The 22636-nt window shown below is 46.4% G+C and overlaps 1 protein-coding gene across 4 annotated transcripts in view; it reads left to right on the top strand.

Moving 5' to 3' along the window:
- TTC39B (tetratricopeptide repeat domain 39B) overlaps positions 1-22636 on the top strand; it is a 284247-nt gene that overhangs the window by 219780 nt on the left and 41831 nt on the right. For all 4 annotated transcript variants that reach the window (XM_029605819.1, XM_029605828.1, XM_029605809.1 and 1 more), the window contains 2 exons: positions 13319-13410; positions 14449-14569. In XM_029605819.1, the coding sequence (XP_029461679.1) occupies positions 13319-13410; positions 14449-14569 (213 nt within the window). The remainder of the gene's footprint in view (positions 1-13318; positions 13411-14448; positions 14570-22636) is intronic.

Below are 22636 nucleotides of genomic sequence, written 5' to 3'. Positions count from 1 at the left end.
GGCTCTTATAGATGAATAAGAGGAACTTGAACTGTATGTGGAATGGATAGGGAGCCAATATAGGGCCTCATTTTCCAAGCACTTTCCCGCGTGCGATAAATTCGCAAATTGCGTTAACAGCTGTTAACGCGATTTGCGAATGCAAATTAGTCATTTGGTATTCAGGGGGCGGAGTTGGGGCGGAGCATATGTAAAGCGGGAACCTGTGTATCGTGTGCGGCGAAACAGCCGCAGTGTTAGCGCGGCTGCTATCGCGGCTAATAACTACAACTCCAACTTCGCGTTATGGACTGCGCTACGGGCCAGAAAAGGATTATCGCCATCCACGATAGTTCCGGACAGCCTGTTTGAGAGAGAGAGAGAGAGAGAGAGAGAGAGAGAGAGAGAGAGAGAGAGAGAGAGCGAGCACCTTACTATAGTGCCTATGCCCTACATAGGTATTTGAATCCCTATGGGAGGGCTACCTACTAACTCGGGGTGGGAATTAGGTATGAGCGTCGGGGGTTGGGGGCCACTTTCGCATTCCACATGAGACCTACGGACAGAACAGTGGTCTCTAGTGCAGATTTGCTGGCCGTCGGAGTGAGGACGCTCACTCCAAGCGGAGATTTGGCCAACATTCTCTCCACCTAGCATGTTGTTGCCCAGGTAGAGTGTCCATCAAGCTAGGTAGAGAGAACGTTGCCCAAACCACTTCTTGGAGTGAGCGTCCTCACTCCGACGGCCAGCAAATCTGCACTAGAGACCACTGTTCTGTCCGTAGGTCTCATGTGGAATGCGAAAGTGGCCCCCAACCCCCGACGCTCATACCTAATCCCCACCCCGAGTTAGTAGGTAGCCCTCCCATAGGGATTCAAATACCTATGTAGGGCATAGGCACTATAGTAAGGCTCTCTCTCTCTCCCTCCCTCCCTCCCTCCCTCTCTCTCTCTCTCTCTCCCTCCCTCTCCCCCCGGGAGCCTGAAACAGGCTGTCTGGGACGATCGTGGCCTGCGATGAGTGGGAAAACATCGCGTGCGGCGCTAATGTTTTCGCGAATGGCGAAAACATCGCCGCACGCGATGTTTCCCCACTGCACGAAAGAAGCCTCATTTGCATTGGTAACGCCCCCTAATGCGTTACCAATGCGATATTGGAAAATAAGGCCCATAGTGACTTAAGAAGAGGGCTTATATGGATGTAGTGATTTTGGCGAAAGATAAGCCATGCAACTGAATTTTGGATAGCTTGTAGTGGAGAGAGATGGCAGGTTGCAGTGGTCTAAGCGAGAGGTGATGAGAAAGTGGATAAGAGTTCTGGTATTGTGTTCAGAAAGGGAGAGATGGATTTTGTTGGTGTAGAAAAAGAAATTATACATTTCAGTAGTGATTTGGATATGTGTAGTTGAAGATAACTCCAAGGGTACATGCTGAGGGACTGAGGGGATTACAGTGTCATCCACAGAAACAGAGAAAGAAGAAGAGGGAAAAGTGGGCTTGGGGAAAGATAAGGAGCGCTCTGTCTTGGTCATGTCGAGTTTAAGGTGGCAGTGGAACATCCAAGGAACAATGTCTGAAGAGCAGCTTGAGATCTGGAACTGATCAAATTTGTGGTGTACAGAGGTAAATCTGAGATTTCTTAGTATATGGACAGGTGGATCCATAATCAATGGGTTATGCAGTTGGAGATGGAGCAAAGCTGACATCATGGCATATATACCCCTGCAGTGACATTAGCCAGCCTGTATTCTCCATCTGCAGCAGATGGTGGACATGCATCTCCCTACTAGAGATTGCTTAAAAAATGTTTCAGAAGAGAAGAAGGAGATTTACTTGCCCCACTTTCTTGATGTGATACCTTATGGTCCCTTCCTCAGATGAGAATTCCTGAGGTGATATCTTTGGATCCCTCCCTCAGATGAGTGCATTGGTCCGGTAGCTGGTTTTAAAGCCGGCGTGGACTTAGCTGTATAAAAAAAAAAAAAACGGCTGAAAGGCAAACAGGCGCAGGAAGCCAAGTGCAGCGGTGAAGGTCCTTTCCCTTTCCCCCGCAGCCGGAGACCAAACTTATACTTAGCTGGGACAGACTGAGCTCAGGTAAAGAGAAATTTAAAAAAAAAAAAAAAAGAGAAAGAAGGGGAGTTCGGTAGGGATTCCTCTCCCCCCCCCCCCCCCCCCCCGCGGTCTCCATGCTCAGTGTGCTGATCCAACATTCATTCCCGCCTCCGGGAGAGCTTAGGGAACATGGGCAGCTTGGTGGATTGAGCAGCCTTTTGGCTAGGCCCCACTCTCAGACTTGTCTTGTTTGCTGCGTGGTAGGCCACAGTGGTATTTTCCTCCGCATGACTGCCCTCTTTAATTGCTTCTGTTCGTGCTTGTGCACCTGGCTGTGTATCTAGTTGAGTGCCTGGTTGTGCTCCTAGTTGGGCGCCTAATAAGGCGGATAGGAGCGCCTACTAGGGCGCTCAGTTGTGCGCACTCACACACACTTATTTTCGCACACTATCTGAAGCATCCTGGCGGGTGCTCAGTTTGTGCGCTTGTCAAGGCACAGTGCTGAGCACCTGATTTTTGGATGCCTAAATTTTGGGCACCTAGTGTTTGCAGCACGAACACAGTTGGGCACACTCTTGTCAGACTGATGGCGCCCATAGCAAAGAAACTTAAGCGCCTTGCCCTTTGTGTTGCTTGTCATATTCGGGCATCCCAGACTGGCATTCCCTCTAACTTGTGTCAGCACTGTTTGGAGGCTCAAGGAGAATTGCCTCCGCCTGATTTTACTAAACCCGGTTCTTCCCAGTCTGGTGCGGGAATGGAAAAATAGCTGCCAGAAGTGACACCTGATTTGGAGGCTTTCCTAACTGGTTCCTCAGCAGGGGAAGTTAGTTCAATTGGTGCAGGTCCGATGCCCCCTGGTTTTGGCACGGATCCCTTTGCCTTTTCTTGGGTAGAATATTTTCAAGGACTACACTCTTTTCTTCAGGTGCAGTCCTCAGCCACGACGAATCTTAACAGGTCAGGATCGCAGACTACAGATTCCCGCATGCCTGGTGCTGCGGGTAAGTGTCTGATCACGTCTAGATCTGCTGTAGGTCTCCCTGATAGAGACCCAGATGGCACGGATGATGACGATGATCCTTACTCCTTGGAGGATGGGGAAATTCCTCCGGGATTGGAGCTGTATAGAACTATGTTGTGTTTCTTTCATAGAGATGAGTTACCGGCTCTGATTTCCCAGACATTGAAGATGCTGGGATTACTAGAGGCTGACTCCATGTCTGAGCCAAAGAAAGATCCTATTTTGATTTATTTGCGTAAAACCTCTTGTTGCCTCCCTATTATGGCGGCCATTAGGAATTGATTGATCTTGAATGGGGCACCCTGGAAGTTAATTTTAAAGGGGGACGAGCCTTGGAAGGACTGTACCCCCTGGATCCAGCTGCAAGAGATCAGTTGTGCTTTCTAAAGGTGGATGCACTTCTGTGTGTCATTATCAAGCGGACGACTATCCCCATAGAAGAGGGAGCGGCCTAGAAGGATGCACAGGATAGGAATATTGAGGCTATCCTTAAGCAGGCTTTTGAAGAAATGGCAATGCATTTGCAGCTAGGTTCTTCCCTAGTGGCTTCCTCTTGTTTACTTGATGATTCTGGTGTGAATTCTAAGGCAGTGATGGAACCAGCAGCCGCCTTGTTGGCAGATGTGGGCTGCGATTTGGTCTGCACTTCAGGCAGAGGGGTGGATTCGGTAAATAGCGGCCAGGCATCAGCTATGGCTGAGAAATTGGTTTGCTGATACAACCTCAAAGTGTAATCTTACAAAGTTGCCCTTTAAAGGCTCGCTCTTGTTTGGGAATGAGCTGGAGAAAATGGCCAATAAGTGGGGTGAGTCCCAGGTTACTTGGTTACCAGAGGATAAGAAACAGGTGCCGTGTTCCTCCAGCACAAGAGGTCGTGCTAGGGGGTTCAGATGTTTTTGACCTTACAGAGGAGTGGTCTTTCAGAGGGTTCAAACTTTGGGTAGTCTCGGTCCTGTTGTCCCAGGCAGCTCAGAGAAAGCGCAGGCTTGGGTAGTGGAGCCCCCGCGAGTCTCCCAATGAAGGTGTGTCGACCTACCCCCGGGATCAGGGGTTGCCTCTCTCTTTTTTTATCATAGGTGGATCGAGATCACGTCAGACCAGTGGGTTCTGGAGGTGAGAAGAGATGGCTGTGTGCTAGAGTTTCACAGTGTTCCTTGGGATGTTTTCATGGTGTCTCCTTGCAGCTCTTCACAGAAAAGACAGACAGTGGAGTGTACATTGTCAAGACTCCTCAGCCTGCGGGCTGTGGTTCCAGTGCCCATGTCTCAAGAAAATGTGGGCTGATATTCCATTTATTTTGTTGTGCCCAAGAAGGAGGACTCTTTTCACCCCATCCTAGATCTCAAGGGGGTCAACTGTCAATTGCGGGTGACTTGTTTTCGCATGGAAACCTTGCATTTAGTGATAATGGCAATAAGGTTGGGAGGGTTTCTGATGTCTCTGGACTTGTCTAAGGCATACCTTCATATTCCCATCTGGCTAGAGAACCAACGATATCTACGTTTCGTGGTTTTGGGGTGTCATTATCAGTTTCAAGCACTACCTTTTGGTTTGGCCAGTGCGCCCAGAACTTTTTCCAAGGTTATGGTGGTGATGGCGGCAGAGTTGAGAGAGGGTGGGGTTCTGGTACACCCATACTCAGATGACTGGCTGGTTCGGGCAAAGAGTCTGAAAGAGAACTTTCGGGTCCTCCACCCCACCTCCCATTAGCAAGAAGATGAATGTGATTTATCTCATCCAGAAGGCTCCAGGATTCAAAAAGAGACAACTACCACACCAATCCACTCTCATGAGGGCCAAAAGGACTAGGGCCCATTCCTCAGTGTCCCCAGGGAAGGATTCTAGAATCCTGGATATCCTTGGGAGGAAGGTGTTTCAGAGAGCTATGCTACTGGCTCTTTATGAGCCTGTACTTGCGGGACCTATTGGAACAGATGCAGGGTGTGGACAAGAAGCTTCCTCAGAAAAGCACGGCACCCTCCAGTTACTGGTGGAAAAAAGCAAGTTTGCTTACCATAAATGGTGTTTCCGTAGATAGGATGAATTAGCCATGCTGTCATGGGAACTGTCCATCAGGGCCCGGGAGGCGGAGCTTGAGTAGCAGAGAGTAGATTTTTGTTCCCTCTGCGGCTGCGCATGGTTTCCCGCGCAGGAAGTAACAGACTCCCCTCAGTCGATAATTAAGCTTAAAGTAGTGGATGCAGTTACGACTACCAGGGAGGCGGGAGGGTCAGCATGGCTAATTCATCCTGCTATCTACGGAAACACCGTTTACGGTAAGCAAACTTGCTTTTTCCCATCGATAGCAGGGCTGAATTAGCCATGCTGTCATGGGAGTCCTAAGCAGTGTAGCACGCTGGTTGTATGGCATGCATGATAATCATATGTGTAGTAGTCGGGTTAGTTAGTATGCAGTGTACGTAGGATAGCCTGTCCTAGGGTCGCATCCCTCGATGTTTGCTGGTCTATGCAATAATGGGATGTGAACGTGTGTAAGGAGGACCATGTGGCTGCCTTGCAGATGTCTATTGGTGGTATGTATTGCAGATGCGCCAAGGATGTGGCTACAGCACGTACTTGGTGAGCACGTGGTAGCGTCGGGAGTGAGAGATTCTGCTTGTTGTAACAAAACTGAATGCATTGAACCATCCAACTGGAAATCATCCTTTTTGCTACCGGCTTCCCCGGTGTCTTTGGATTGAAGGAAACAAACAGCTGAGATGCTCTGTTTAATGCGTGAGTTCTTCTCTTATAATGCACCAAAACACGTTTGCAATCTAATGTATGAAGCAACCGTTCTCTGTCGGTGGCGTGCGGTTGTGGAAAGAAGACGGGTAACTCTATCGATTGATTAATGTGGAATGCCGAGACAACTTTTGGAAGAAAAGTTGGATGAGTTCGGAGTAGGAACTTATTGGGATGAAATTGCAGATATGGTTTATAGTGAACAAGTGCTTGTAATTCGCTTACTCGTCGTGCAGAGGTTACTGCCACTAGGAATACTACCTTCCAAGTCAAAAACTTGAGGTGTGCTGCGTCCATGGGTTCAAATGGGGCCAGCATGAGTTGTTCTAAAATTATATTGAGGTTCCACGGAACCGGTGGTTTATGTACTGGTGGTCGCAAATGCAGCAGCCCTTTGATGAATCTGGAAAGTAAGGGGTGTTCCGCAATGGAGTGATCATCTACGGTCGGTGGTATGCTGCGATCGCACTCAGATGAACTCGAATGGACGATGTTGCCAAACCTGTCTGAAATAGTGAGTGCAGGTAATCCAAGAGCTGCGCCGGGGTACAGTCTATGGGCTGAATTCCCTGTTGTATGCACCAGTTTGAGTAGCGTTTCCATTTAAATGTGTAATTACGTCTAGTGGATGGTTTTCTTGATTCGATGAGAACCTCCTGGGCTGCTGTGGAAATTCCTTGTGCTGTCAACAATTTCCTCTCAATCTCCACGCAGTCAGGAGGAGGGAGGAGTAGAGGGGATGTATTAACACACCTTCGTCCTGTAGTAGGAGGTCCGGTCGGTCTGGTAAGCGAATCGGATCGTCGATCGATAGACGCAGGAGGAAACTGTACCAGGTTTGCCTGGGCCATGCCGGGGCTATGAGGATCATGTTGCTCTTGTCTCGCATGCACTTTTGAATTGTCCTGGTAAGTAATGGAATTGGTGGAAAGGCATAGAGTAAGTGTATCGTCCACGGAAGAAGGAAAGCATCCTGGGCGAGTCGGAGGCTGTTGGGTCGTACCGAGCAAAACTGTGGTAGTTGTGTGTTTTGCTCTGTGGCAAACAAGTCTATTGCTGGGGTTCCCCAATGATTGAATATCTGTTGGGTGACCTCCCTGTTGAGTGACCACTCGTGTGGTTGGAAGATCCGACTCAACCTGTCGGCTCTGGTATTCGCTATTCCTGGAAGGTATGTTGCCTGCAAGTGTATTGAGTGTTTGTTGGCATGTTGAAAGATTTGTAGGGTCTCGTTGCACAGAGGCCAAGAGCCCTGCCCGCCTTGCTTGTTGATATAAAACATGGCTACTTGGTTGTTCGTGTATATCATGACTCTCCAACCTCCGAGATGTGTCTGGAAAGTCTGAAGCGCATAGCGGATCGCTTTGAGTTCCAGAAGATTGATGTGCAGGGTCTGTTCTATTCTTGTCCACAGGCCTTGCGTCTCTATGTTGTCTAGGTGAGCTCCCCACCCCGTTGGTGATGCATCCGTGGTAAGGGCTGCATTGTGTGGTGGGGGTTGAATAACGCTCCCTTGTCTAAAGCATAATCCCGTAGGCACCAATCGATGTCCATGATCATGTGCGCTGTTAGTGTCACTCTTGTGTGTAGGGGTTGTGTATGCTGTTTCCATTGCCGTTTCAGACCCCACTGTAAACGTCTCATGTGCAGTTTGGCGTTGGGCACTGTGAAGTTCGCGGCTGCCATGTGCCCTAAAACCTTCAACACTTGACAGGCGGTCGGGTATTTGATTTGTAGTAGCGACCGAAGTAGTGTGCGAAGCGTCTGCTTCCTGTCGTCTGGTAGGAATGCTCGGGATTGTATAGAGTCCAGACGGGCTCCTATAAACTGAATTACTTGCGTTGGCTGCAAGATGGATTTGGGGTAGTTGATGAGTAATCCCAGTGATTGGAGGCAATTGATGGCTGTGTTCAGGTGTGATTGAAGTATTGTCGGATTTGATGCTGTTATCAACCAGTCGTCCAGATATGGAAAAATGGTTAGTCCCTGTTGTCCGAGGTGGGCCACCACCACTATCATGCATTTCGTGAACACTCTGGGAGCCGCTGATAGGCCAAAGGGAAGAACCTTGTATTGGTAATGTTGATTGTGATATTGAAAACAGAGGTATCGCCAAGAGGAACGATGGATTGAAATGTGCGTATAAGCGTCTTTCAGGTCTATCGAGCACATCCAGTCCTTGGGTTGTAATAGTGGGAGAATGGACTTCAGTGAGACCAGCTTGAACTTCTCCTTTACTATCCATTTGTTCAGGTCTCTGAGATCTAGAATTGGTCGATGTCCCCCCGACTTCTTTGGAATGAGGAAATAGGGGGAATAGAAACCCTGGTTGTGTTCCCTTCGAGGGACAGGTCGTATCGCTCCCTGATGTATGAGAAGGGTTATTTCCTGAATTATTTGGGGTTGCAGGGTTTTGGGTTTCCATAAATAAAATAAATGTGAGATGTGGAATCTGAGGTAGGTGCATAAATTGTATGCGGTATCCCTGTTGAACAATTTCCAATACCTATTGATCTGTGGTTATTTTCTTCCACTCTGGCCAGTGGGCCGTAATTCTGCCCGGCGGATTTTCCGTTACTGGTGGTGGTGGCCTGATGCTCAAAAAGACGTTACGGATTTTCCTGACGTAGCTGTCTGCTGTTGTTGTTGAGGTTGTGGTCTTTGCCCTCTAGGTTTTCCTCTCCTCTGTTGGTTCGAAGGAGGAGGCTGTGTTTGTTGTCTATGAAAGTTAGGGTATGAAGGTTGTCGAAATGATTGGTAACTCCTGAATGGACGTCTAATGTACGACTGACTTCGGTTTGATGGATAAAATCTCTTTGAGGAGGAAGGCGCGGTTAAGGACTGGACCGCTAACGCTTGGTCCTTTAATTTACTGATCGTATCCTGGAAACGGTCACCGAACAGATTGTCTCCAAGACAGGGGAGGTTAGCCAGCTTTTCGTGTAAATCCTCACGGATTGCACTTGCCTTTAACCAAGCCAGTCTTCGTGCCGCTATTGCTGTGGCTGATGCTCGCGACGAGCATCAGCCACAGTCTCAAATCCCTCATAGACCGCTCTTAATAGATGGCGGGAGCATTCCTCCATATCTAGAATGGTTGCCGGGATGTTGTCTCCTGTCGAGGTAAACATACCTTTAGTTGCTTGTAGGCAGTCGTACATGTATTGGACCATGTAGAACTGATGATGCTGAATACGCGCGTTCAACATTGCATTGTGGTAAACACGTTTTGCAAAGTTATCGAGACATTTATTATCCCTGCCTGGCGGGTTGGAAGCATGAGTTTTGGATCGTTTTGACCTCTGCAATGCTGACTCAACTACTATCGATTCGTGTGGTAATTGTGGCATTGAATATGTTGAGGGTTTCTGAAGTTTGAATTTCAGATCTGTTTTCCTAGATACTGCTGGAAGTGCGAATGGAGTTTCCCAAGATTTTGTAGAACTCCATGTAACATGCTGTGTGGGGGTAGGGACGTTGGTTCACCTGGTGTGTCAAAAATTTTAGGAGCCCCAAAGTTTCCGCTCTAGGCTCCGGTAACTTCTGTACTTCTAATTTTAATATTGTTCCCATCTTTTCCACAAATTTCGGGTAAGATAGGTCTTCCGGGGGCGAATATGGTTCCGCTGGCTGCTCTGGCGGATGGGAAGGATAACCGGTTGATGATGAGTGGGACGATTGAGAGTTAATCGAGTCCATTCGTGAGCGGTGGGAGAGTGCTGGCGACCGAGGTCTTGTGGGGGTGAGATCTTGATCGCCCATCGACTGCGGAGGTTTCTGTGTGGTGTGTATGGGTTTCTCTTTGTCCTCTGGAGGCAAAGTGAAAGATGATTGTAAGGTTTCAAAGAATTTTGAACCCCGCGGCTCTGGCCTGACCCGAGTCGGCTCCAGAGACCTATAACGCCGGCGTTTGTGAACTCTTGGAGAGGGCTCACGAAGTCCTCTTTTTTATGTCCTACCTCCATTTCCTGAGTTCGGTTGGGTGTATGAAGAGGACCTCTTTTTTAGAAATGGCAACCTTGCCTCCTGTCCTGGGGAGGAATGGGTCGTCGAAGGCCTATTAGTTAGTGAAAGCTCCATCTTCCTATAGGCCCGATGTCTTCTTGCTCGCGGAGACATGCGAGCACAGAATTGGCAGTCGTCTTGATTATGCCTCGGTCCCAAGCATCTATAGCAGCGATCATGTCTGTCGGTGACGGACATGATCTTCCCGCAGGGACAGGGCTTGAAACCAGACGGTTTTTTTGGACATTTTTCTTTTTTTTTTTTGAGGAGAATCGAGCTCTGCGTGCGTTCCCGCGCGCGGAAAAAACAGACTGAGGAGAGTCTGTTACTTCCTGCGCGGGAAACCACGCGCAGCCGCAGAGGGAACAAAGATCTACTCTCTGCTACTCAAGCTCCGCCTCCCGGGCCCTGATGGACAGTTCCCATGACAGCATGGCTAATTCAGTCCTGCTATCGACGGGAAACACATGATCTGCTCAAACTTTGATGTTTTCGAAATGGCATCCAGAATCTCTGCCATGGGAATTGGCTCATTTGGCTGCAGGCCCCATACCTCCATCCTAAGAACCAGGAAAGATTTGCAGATGTGCCATGCATTGGAATGAAATGTTCGGAGATAGGTTTAAGGAAGTGGTAACACAGATGTGTGAACCCTGCAATGCTTCAGCAGCTCTCCATGGCCACTCCAGACCTGTTGTCCTCTTCCAGGAGGTACCCAAATATGGAGTATAAGATGCACTTTTTCCAACCAAGGAGGTACTAAACTCTGTCCCCTGGGACCTGTACCCAGAAGGCCCCTCATGCCCATCCAAGGCAACAGCAGGCCGCTAAGCCACAGTGATCACCCCAGTCAACACCTGAAATAGTGTTTTGACTGGATCACAGAGACTTGCATTCCCATACACATGCTGGAAAAAGACCTTTCTGTTGAAGGCATACTGAGGTTTTATAGAAACGTTTGGGCCAATGTAACATTTTGGACATGGGTACAAACCATCTTTTGAGTTTTCTGAAAAGATTATCACCCCTGTACTCAAGTTGGGGTCACTAACCACATCAAGAATTGCTTCAAATGGAGCTCTTCTCCCTCTTGAAGACCATTCCACCACAAAAAAGGGGGCGGAAATCTACTGCAAGTACTTTCTGATTCTAAAGAAAACAGGAGGACTCTGTCCCATCTTAGACCTAAGGAGCTTGTTTCTAAAAAGGGTATAGTTCAAGACAATTTCCCTGAGCACCTTGATTCCATTTCTTCAGAAAGGGGACTGATTATTCTCTCTTGATCTCAATGATGCTTACATCCAGATAGAGATTTTTCCCTGTCACAGGAAATGTCTCAGATTCATTGTGGGAGACCATCACCTCCAGTATCAAATTCTTCTTTTTTGGCTTAGCATTAGTCCTGCATATCTTCACCAGTGTGGGTGCACATGTATCCCTATCTGGATGATTGGCTGGTCAAGAGCTCATGTCAGGCTAGTGCCACAGAATCAGTGTGCAAGACCATCCTAGTGTTGAGGTTACTAGGGTCCATCCTCAGGTACCCAGTTGAGTCTGTCATCTCGATTGGAGCTCTGCTAGACACAACTCAAGCAAAAGCCTTCTTTCTAAAACAGAGGGCTATCATCTTGATATTCACAGTGGAAAGGAAGCAAATAAGTCAGCAGACATCATTATGGGACATGTTGAGGATGGTGGGCCTTATGGCATCAACTATACATGTTACTTTCTTGACACATCTCCATATGAAAATTCAATGGACCCTCAGTTCACAGTGGCTGCAGACCACATGGAATCTGTACAACTTCATCCATATAACCACTCAAGGGCTTCCTGTCCTGGTGATGGGACAATTCCAACCTGACTAAGGGTATACCTTTCCAATTTTCTCCAATCAAAATTATCCTCACCATGGATGCATTCAATCTGGGTTGGAGAGCTCATGTAACAGGCTCTGTACCAAGGGTCACTTGTCTGCTCAGGAAAAGCTTCATCAGATAAACTTCCTGGAACTGAGAGCAATTTGGTATGCTCTAAGGACTTTAATATATTGGTTAGCCAACAAAGTAGTCCTGGTCCAAATTTTGATGTTATTCATCAGTAAGTAGGAAAATATGGATTGTTCCTCCTGTGTCAGGAGACTGTCCAGTTGTGGGACTGAGCCATCTCCCAAAGGGTGACTTTCAGGATCACATATCTGGCAGACATATAGAATGTCCTGGTAGATAGGTTGAGTCTGATCCTGGAACCACATGAATGGTTTGACTGTAACAGGTCTGGGAGTGCAATGATAAAATGACAGTTTTGGATAGCAGATCCTCTTCTGTTATGCCCAGGCAGACTTTAACCTTAGAAGGGCATATCAGGGCTCATAATGTTAGGGCCATGATGGTACTGGGCATCCACCTAAGGTCTACCACCAATGAGGACATTTGCAAGGCTGCAAAGATGAATTCAGTCCACATCTCTACGTGCCACTATTATCTAGATACAGCTTCTTGGTGGACTGTGATTTGAACTCTGTTCTCCACGGCTTCTTTGAGAGGCCAAGCCCAAATTAAATTTCCCTGAGGCCCATTATATTAATTTTGGATTGACCTCCATTCAATAATATGCAAAAAAAAAAAAAAAAAAGACCAAAACAGAAAAAGGTTTTGTTCAAGAAAAATAGTTTGTATGGGGGAGGGAGGGGGGGAGTTGCACCTCATTTGTTCTTGTTGTTCCCATTTTTTTGCTGATGCCAATCCTTAACTAGCGAATCCCACTTGTGGCTATGCTTGTTTTCAGAAAAAGCAAAATAGGTGTTCTGTGAAGACAACAGTTCACCAGTCACACGGTGATAAAAACATAAAAAGTGCCATGCTGAGTCAGACCGAGGTCCATCAAGCCCAGCATTGTGTCTGAGGGTGTCCAATCTAGGTCACAAGTACACAACAGATGCTCAATAGTTGATCTATTTCTTATTTCTCACTCCCAGAGATAAGCGTTGGCTTTTACCAAGTCTACCTGGCTAATAACTATTTTATGAACTTTTTCTTCAGGAACTTGCCTAGTCCTCATTTGAACAACACTATGTTAGTTGCCTTGACCACGTTCTGTCAACAGATTCAATAGCTTGATTGTTCGCTGAGTGAAAAAATAACGTTCTACAATTTGTTTTAAATCTTTTGATTGCTAGTATCATGGAGTGTCCCTAGTCCTAGTGTTTTTGAAAGGGTAAATAATCATTCCCTATTTACCCCTTCTACTCAAGTCTCTCCCACCTACCCTTTGGAGAAGTTTAACTTCTCCCCTTCAGTCAAGGGTGTGCTGCATGGCCACAGTAGCACTGAAATTGCAGTGCTTGAGCAGTAAAGATCCTTAGACCTTTCAAAAAAGCTATGAAGGATCTTTCTGTTTGGTGCTGACCCACTTATATGACCAGTGAAGAGCTGTTTTCAGAGAACACCTGTTACAGAAAAGCAACTTTGCTTTATAGATGTATAAAATATATATATACAATTTTTTGCAGGCAATATATATATTTCAAAAAGCAGCAATTCTGAGCATGCTTCCAGATGATCTTGTGCAAACAACAGGAGAGGATATTGTAGCCTTGTTCAGGTAAATTTGTGCCCATCACTAAAACTGAGGAACTTGTAATATTTTGCCTTCACTATTTATTTATTTTAAAAATGTATATTCTTCTTAAATGTACCAGATTACAGCAGATTACATAAAACAAAAATATTTTATAGATCCCCCAACAAACAATATATTATCTGACCTCAGAAAGTGGAGAAGTTTTATTTGTGCACAATGTATGTTTTCAAAGTGTTAGCTTAAAGCTAATCCAAGTGGATGTTTTACAGTTTTACAAAATGCATTCTGGTTTCTGTTCAGAAAGGGAAGAGATTCATTCACAGGGTATACTTTATTAACTGAGGACTGGTCTGCATAGTACCTTTATTTCATCTGTGCAATCGGAGGGTAGATATTCAAAGCTGGCCATGTAAGTAACTTAGCCAGTTAGAACTTATCTGGCTAAGTTATGATGTATATTTAATGGCACAGTGAAGCTGCTGAATATACAAGTATATGTATATAGATATAGATATATCTATATACATATATCTATATATATATCTATAGATATATGTATACACGCACTTAGCTGGATAAATCTATGGGGCATCTAAACTTACAATTATACTTAAACGCCTAACTCACTCCGCCCTCAATCCACCCAGTACATGCCTTCCATGTAATGTTTATCCATATAAGAGACTTAATACAGCTAAGTGGTGGCTGCTGAACAAAGGTGCAAATTCAGCGGCTGCTACTTAGCCACATAAGTCCCACTTACCTGGCTAAATAGTGTTCAATGCGCTTTGAATATCGGGCCCAGGATTTTTTCCTTCTGAGCTCTTCCATCGTACAGACACAAGTGCTGTGCTGTCAATGTGCCTGAAATCCCAGGCCAGCTCAGCAGTGATATGTTAAAATGACATAAGGTGATTATTACTTTTTGTGCTGTTTTGCTTTGTTTTTAGTATTGCAAAGCATGCACAAGATATAACCCTCTTATTAAAAAGTGCATAAATCTACACTTACGTGGAACAAGCTTCTCTTCTTTTTTTTATTAATATTTATTTCTTGCAGACAAGTGGAAGGCTTGAAACAAAGGATTGCAGGGAAGTCTATACCAACAGAAAAATTTGCCGTGAGGAAATCCCGGCGCTACAGTAGCACCAATCCTGTGAAGTTGGTTCTCCCAGCACTGGTGGGTACCATGACAGTCTTACAGCCTCATTCATACTGGTATTGCAGGAATATTATTGCATAACCTGTAGTACCAAAACAGGAGGGAAGGCAAAGGTTTTCAGTAATTGAAAATCGGCAAAATTCTTTAGATATCTAATTTTCTTTTTGAGAGCCATTTCTCAATGGGTCCATCGAGCCCAGCATTCTGTCTCTGACAGTGGCCAATGCAGGTCACATTGGCAGATCCCAATAGTAAAGTCTGTTCCAAATTGCTCATTGGAAACATCAAATTATTTATAATTATGTATAGACCTGCAGAAACTTGTCCAAACCTTTTTCTTTTTATGTAACTCAGCTATACTGCTAGCCTTGACCACATTTTCTGGCAACAAACTCAACAACTTTAATTGTTCATTGTTTTGAAAAAATACTTTCTTAAATTTGTTTTAATTCTGCTATCAGTTAGTTTTATGGCGTGGAGAAAGAGCCGCTTTTAAACTAAATCATGGGGGAAAGCAGACCATCACTCAGAAGAGTATGATTCAAAGTGAAGTTTTTCAAAGAATACTGATTTAAGAGGGAAATTAGAATATCACAATAGAAAGGTTGTGAGAGAGGGAGAAGTAGCCCACTGCATTTAAATAAAATACATACAGAGATAAATAAGCCAAACTACCTTTTTCAACTGCTAGGCAGGTTGTGAAAACAATACTTTGAATTGACTATGTGAATGCCAGAAGTATAAAAAAAAAATAGAGAGTTGGAATGTATGGCACTGAAGGATGATGCAGACATAATAGGAATCTGAGAACTGTGGAAGTAGGATAACCAATAGGACACTGTGATACCAGGGTACAAATTATATTTAAATGATATACGAGATCAAATTGGGGGAGGAATAGCACTATATGTTAAGGATGGCATAGAGTTAAACAGGATAAAAGTCCTGCAGGAGACAAAATGCACTGTGGAATCTCTATGGGTAGAAATTCCGTGTGAAATGGGGAAAAATATAGCAGTAGGGGTATACAACATTCACCCGCTCAGGATGAAGAATATAACAGTGGGGGTATACAATATCCATCTGGCCAGGATGAAGAGACAGTGAAATGCAAACAAAAATTAGGAAAACTAATGAATTATGAAACACAATAATGGGAGATTTCAGTTAGTGTATTACTGATTGAGTAAATGTCTCATTGGGACATGCTAGAGAGGTAAAGTTTCTAGATGCCATAAATGACTGCTCTACAGAGAAATTGGTCCTAGAACTGATCAGAAGGAAGAATACTCTAGATATAATCTGCAGTGCAACACAGGATTTGATGCGAGAGGTAACAGTGGTGGCGCCTCTTGGCAATAGTGATCATAACATTATCAAATTTAACATAATTACTGAAGGCAGGGCATTAAAGAAAACTACCGCATTAGCATTTAACTTTAAAAAGGGGAGACAATGATAACATAAGGAAATTAGGGAAAAAAACTAAAAGGAGTGATTAGAAATATTAAAAGTTTGCATGCAGGTGGATGCTGCTTAAAAATCCTGACTTGTAAGTCCAGTCTAGATGTATTCTATGCATTAAAATAAAAAAGGTGGAAAGAAGACCAAATAACTGTCAGCATGGTTAAATGGTGAGATGAAAGAGGCCATGAAAGCCAAAAGGACATCAGAAAAAAAACCTGGAAAGTAAATCTGAATGAAGAAAATTAAGATGGAGCATAAGTACTGGCGAGTCAGATGTAAATCATTAATATGTCAGGACAAAAGAAAATTAGTAAAGAAGCTTGCTGGAGAGAGAAAAACTCAAAACATTAATTTTGAAAATTGCCCCAGGAAGAGGTACCTGTTATTTCTCTCCTATGACCTAAACATACCTCCAGGCTCACTTATTTTTTATCTGGCTAAAGGTACACATATTGTCAATCCCCACAGGTCGTTTTAACCAGATAAAGGCTGAGCAGTTTTCAGATAGCCAGTATACATGTGTCAATCACTTATGAAGATTGCCCTCAAAATGCAGTCTTTGGAATATGTTTAGCCATATTTATATTTGACAGAGCTTTATTAAGGAGGTTTTGGTATTATCAGGAAAGTATGTTAATGGAAGAGTCCACATTTTATATCATGAGAGATTATTTTTAGGTGTCTTTGTATGAAATACTAGCTGTTTCCCAGCCACGCTTTGCCATGGCTCAGTCTGGTTTAATTTCACAATGCGCATTTGCTCTGCTCCGGCCGTCCCAACTCCCTCCCCCCCCCCTTTCCCCGGCGCTGGATGGACTGGCTCGGTGACTCTTTTATTCTTTCCTCCTCCTGTGTGTAACTGTCCGGCAGTCCCTACTCCCTCCCCTCTTCCCCAGCGGCGGAGGAACGGGCTGAGCCGTTTCTCGGAGCGGCGACTCGTCTGCCCTTTCCGTGCCACGAGACCTTTTCAAAAAGCACAGACTCGTCAAACACGTAAACAAAAACCACAAGCAGCTCCTCAACCAGGGCCTGCTTCAGGTTTTTTACTTCTCCTGAGCAATTATCGACAGTACCCATTGGTCTGAGGTGATTGAGTGCCATATATTGTGGAAGGGGCTCCATCGACCTCCCACTGGTATATGAGGCAATGGAAGCTGGCTGCTGCTCAGGGTTGCCACCTGAACTTTCTCTCCGTGCCACCGGACTCCCCACCTCTACGGACGTGGAGAACATCCGATCACTCCATCCATCTGGATCAAGAGGTCTCCCTCCTTCTCCAGTCCAAGGCAATAGAACCCGTACCCTACTCTCAGCATGGGCTAGGATTCTATTCCCGGTACTTTCTAATCCCCAAAAAATCGGGAGGTGTTCATCCTATTCTGGACCTACGGGCCCTCAACAAGTACCTCCAGCAAGAGAAGTTCAAGATGGTAACCTTAGGCTCGCTTCTTCCTCTTCTACAAAGAGGAGACTGGCTCTGCTCTCTGGACGCATACACTCATATTGCGATAACTCCATCTCATCACAAATACCTAAGTTTTGTAGTAGGCCCCAAGCACTATCAATACCGAGTTCCTCCATTCGGCCTAGCATCTGCGCCAAAATGTAGTAGTTGCAGCCTTCCTCAGGACCCAAGGTGTTCACGTCTACCCCTGTCTAGATGACTGGTTAATCAGGGCTCCCACTCAGCAAGCTGCTCTGTCGTCCCTCAATCTAACCTTACACACTGTAATTTCATTAGGATTTCTCATCAATTATGACAAATCCTACTTAGTCCCATCTCAAACCTTGTCGTTCATTGGGGCAGACTTGGACACCTTGCAGGCAAAGGCTTTCCTGCCTTGACAGCGAGCCCTCACTCTAGTGTCTCTTGCACACCAGCTGCAGTCTCAGCACTCCGCGACTGCACGCCACTTTCTCATCCTCCTGGGACACATGGCATCCTCAGTTCAGGTCACATCAATGGCCCGTTTGGCCATGAGAGTCATGCAGTGGATTCTACGCTCTCAATGGACTCAAAGCATTCAGCCCCTGTTGACCATTGTCCACGTAACTGACTCACTCCGTCAGTCTCTAGCCTTGTGGAAAAATCAGATCAATCTCCTCCACGGCTTGCCCTTTCAGACTCCAGACCCTCAATTAATTCTCATCACCGATGCTTCCAACCTTGGATGGGGAGCCCATATGACCAATCTGCAGACACAAGGCTCTTGGTCTCCAAAGGAAGCCAAACACCAAATACATTTCCTGGAGCTTCGAGCAATCAGATATGCTCTCAGGGCATTTCAGGATTGCCTCTTAAATCAAGTTATCCTGATCCAGATGGACAACCAGGTGGCCATGTGGTACATCAACAAACAGGGAGGCACGGGCTCCTTCCTTCTGTGTCAGGAAGCTGCACAGATATGGGTTGAAGCTTTCTCCCATTCAATGTACCTCAGGGCCACCTACTTGCTGGGAGTGGACAATGTGTTGGCAGACAAGTTGAGTCACATCTTTCAACTGCACGAGTGGTCTCTCAACCCCCTCGGTAGCGAACTCCATCTTCCAACAATGGGGATATCCTCAGTTAGACCTCTTTGCATCTCCTCAGAATCGCAAAGTAGAGAACTTCTGCTCTCTCATTCGCAGAAAACACTCTCAGCCCAGAGATGCATTCTCCCTCTCGTGGGCAACCGGTCTGCTCTACGCATTCCCTCCACTTCCTCTTCTCTCGCAGACTCTCATGAAATTACGTCAGGACAAGGGAACCATGATCCTGGTAGCTCCTCACTGGCCACGCCAAGTGTGGTTTCCAATTCTGCAGGATCTCTCCATTCACAGTCACATTCCCTTGGGAAAGGACCCGCTTCTGATTACTCAAAACGACGGGTGCCTCCGCCATCCCAATCTTCACGCCTTTTCCCTGACGGCATGGATGTTGAAAGGTTAATCCTTCAGCCACTTAACCTTTCTGAACCAGTTTCCGTGTCTTGATTGTTTCACGGAAGCCTTCCACGAGAAAAGCTTACTCTTACAAATGGAACAGGTTCACTTCATGGTGCTCTTCTCAGTCCCTTGACCCCTTTACCTGTCCAATCACGAAGTTTTTGGACTATCTCTGGCATTTATCAGAATCAGGTCTAAAAACTTCTTCCATCAGAATGCATGTCAGTGCGGTAGCCGCCTTCCATAAAGGTATCAGGGATGTTCCTATATCAGTACAACCCCTTGTAATACGTTTTCTGAAAGGCTTGCTTCACCTCAAGCCTCCACTGCATCCTCTGGTCCGTTCTTGGGACCTTAACCTGGTTTTGGGTCGGCTCATGAAACCACCATTCGAGCCTCTTCACTCCTGTGAACTTCGATATCTCACATGGAAAGTGATTTTCCTTTTGGCAATCACTTCAGCTCGCAGAGTTAGTGAATTACAGGCCCTAGTTAGCTATCCGCCTTACAATAAACCTCTGCAGGACCGGGCAGTACTCCGCACTCACCCTAAATTCTTACCCAAGTTAGTTTCGGATTTTCATTTAAATCAATCCATCATACTATCTACCTTCTTTCCCAGGCCCCATTCCAACCCAGGAGAGCAGGCTCTACATACCCTTGACTGTAAACGGGCTCTAGCGTTCTACCTAGACCGTACAGCTGCCCACAGGAAAAGCACTCAATTGTTCATCTCTTTCCATCCTAACAAATTAGGGCAGCCTGTGGGTAAGCAGACTCTCTCCTCCTGGTTAGCGGACTGCATATCCTTTTGCTATCAGCAAGCGGGCATTCCATTTCAAGACCGTGTTAAAGCACACTCTGTGAGGCCCATGGCGACTTCAGTAGCACACCTACGATCGGTGCCGCTTTCTGACATTTGCAGGGCTGCTACATGGAGTTTTCTCCACACCTTTTCAGCCCACTATTGCTTGGACAAACCTGGAAGACAAGATTCCATCTTCGGCCAGTCTGTCCTTCGTAACCTTTTTACAATGTGACGTACCAACACCCTTCCGCCTGCCCGTTAGGGTTCAGGATACCCTCGGCCAAATTTTATCCTAGTCCTAGTGCCTTGCACACCTGGGTACATTTGGTGCATTTCTCGGACATCCGCAGCTCGGTACTCACCCATATACGAGGACTACCATCCTGCTTGTCCTGTGAGAAAGCAAATATTGCTTACCTGTAACAGGTGTTCTCACAGGACAGCAGGATGTTAGTCCTCACGAAACCCGCCCACCGCCCTGCGGTGTTGGGTTTGTTACGTTTTCTTATTTTATTTTTCGGCACTTCCTGTAGCTTTAAACAAGACTGAACAGGGACCCCTGCTGGCTGCAGGTTTAGTGCCATGCTGGGCGTTCCCAGTAGGTGCCAGTCAAAGTTCTAGAGGGTGTGCCTGAGGGGGAGCTATTTGGTTGGGGACCTTTGCCCTGTCTTTTGCAAACTTCTTCTCCCCCCCCCCCCCCCCCGACTTCCACCTGTCCGAAAGTTCTCCTTATTTTGGCTGCTCCTCTCTCTCCTCCAGAACAAATTTTTAAATTTGAAAGAAAAGAAGCTAAGAATAAAGTTTGGAAGGAGAGACAGTCAGGACACCATTAAGCAGTTCCAGTGCCGCAGTAGTCTGCCATGGAGGAGCAGGCAGGTAGCATGCAGCGTGAGTACTACTCCAGGCGGAAGAACATGCCAGGACCATCCAAGTGCACTAGGTCAGACAGTACCTGTTACTTGTGTGTTTTGCCACTCTGGCATAGGGAATGGCAGTATCTGCCATCAGTGGCAGGATGAAGGGGAAAGAGCTGAGCAATGGGGTCCCTGCAGTGGAGTCAAAGGGAGTTCCTGCAAGCGGACGGGCTATCGGCTGCCGTGAGAACAATGGCCATATTGGGACTGCGGTGTCTATTGGGGAAGGCTGAAATGGAGCTTCCTATATTACTGCTTTTGGCTCAAGGATAAGATTGGTTTTTTCGGGCTCAGGACTCTCCTGGGGATTTCTGGCAATTGCTGCCAGTGTATCTTCAGGGTCAGCCTCTGCTATTTCCCCAGAGCTGTTGCAGCAGGATTTTTCTTGGGGAGCTAAAGGCAGGACTAGGTCCTTTTCCAGGTGCCTGTTCCTCCCAGGGGATTTTTTTCTGCGCCAGTGAGGAAGAGGTTCCAGGAAGATGGGGACTGAGAATTAGATAAGAAGACTCCAAATCTCCTAACGTGTAGGCGATGGACTCAGGACCAGTGGGATATGCTCAACTGCCAGCAGATGAAGACAGTGACCCAGCCTGCCAGTATTCTCCATCTCCAGCAGATGGTGATTGTGCATCTCCCCATGGGGATTGCTGTAAATTTTGAAAAGAGAATTTATATTGAGAAACGAAAGCCCTGCTCTCCTGCGGTGATACCTAAAGGTCCCTCCCCCAGTTGAGAATTCATAGGTGATTTCCGTGGTCCCTCAGAGGTATGCCTTGGCCCGGTAACCGGTTCCCAGCGTGGACTTATCTGCTTGTACAGCTGAAAGGCAGTGGGTGCAAAAGACCAAACGCAGTGGTAACGGCAGATGCCCTCTCCCCCCCTACAGTCGGAGACCATCTCTGTACTCAGCCGGCAAGCGCTGAGCTCCGGTAAGTTTAAAAAAAAAAAAAAAAGAAGAACTTTTACCTACAGAGATAGGGGGTTTAAGCCTTCCTTTAGTCTCAATGCTCTGAGCACTGTCCCGATATTCCCACTCCCGTTGGGGTTAGGGGAACTAGGCAGCCTGGTGGGTTGAGTGGCTCAGGTGGGCTAGGCCCTGCGGTAGGCTTTTTCTAGGAGCACCTTGTGGTAGGCCGCAGTGGCATTTTCATGTGCACTTGTGTGTGCTTTACTGCCCTCTACAGGATGTTGGTTTACACAATGTGATGGCTTTGCACACATGTTGTGCGTGCCGGGCTAGGCATGACTTTTCCATACATAACTTTTTTGTGCGTGGTGATATACTGCAGCGGGGTGCATTAGTAGTGCGTGTGCCTTGCCACGCTTATTGGTGGAGTGCCTAATTTGTGCGTGCAACTTTTTTAAGCACGAGCCATTTGAATATACAGTTACCGCTGCTCATGGCACCGATAAACAAGAAGCCTAAGCGCCTTTCTCTTTGTGTTGCCTGTCATATTAGGGCTTCTCAGCTTGAACTGTCTTCCAACATGTGTCAGTGCTGTTCATATGCTCAAGGAGAGTTGTCTTCCTCGGATTTTGCTAAGTCTGGATCTTCTTATTCTGTTGATGGTCTGGTTACAGTTTTGGCTGGATGTGCACCAGATCTTTGTACTCCCTTGAATGGCACCTCCACAGGAGATGGCAGTTCAATTGGGCCCGCTCCAGTACCTTCTGGGCTTCATTTGGATCTGGCTGCTTTGTCTTGGGTGGAGTTTTTTCAAGTTTTACAATCCTTTATTCAGGCACAGTTCTCCACTTTGCCCACTCCGGACAGGACGGACCCTCAGCTGGTGGCCCCGCCCTCTTCCACTTCTACGGTTAAGCTCTGGTGGGGACCCGGATGGCACGGATGATGAAGACAGATCCTGATTCCTTGGTGAAATTCTTCCTGGTTTGGAGCTGTATCAAACCATGTTTTGGTTCTTTCATAGAGATGAACTACCTGCCCTGATTTCCCAGTCATTGAAG

Source organism: Rhinatrema bivittatum, chromosome 1, assembly GCF_901001135.1.
Source record: "Rhinatrema bivittatum chromosome 1, aRhiBiv1.1, whole genome shotgun sequence".
Classification (NCBI taxonomy): Eukaryota; Metazoa; Chordata; class Amphibia; order Gymnophiona; family Rhinatrematidae; genus Rhinatrema; species Rhinatrema bivittatum.
Note: the sequence above shows the minus strand (reverse complement) of the source record. Positions and strands in the feature narration are given on the sequence as shown.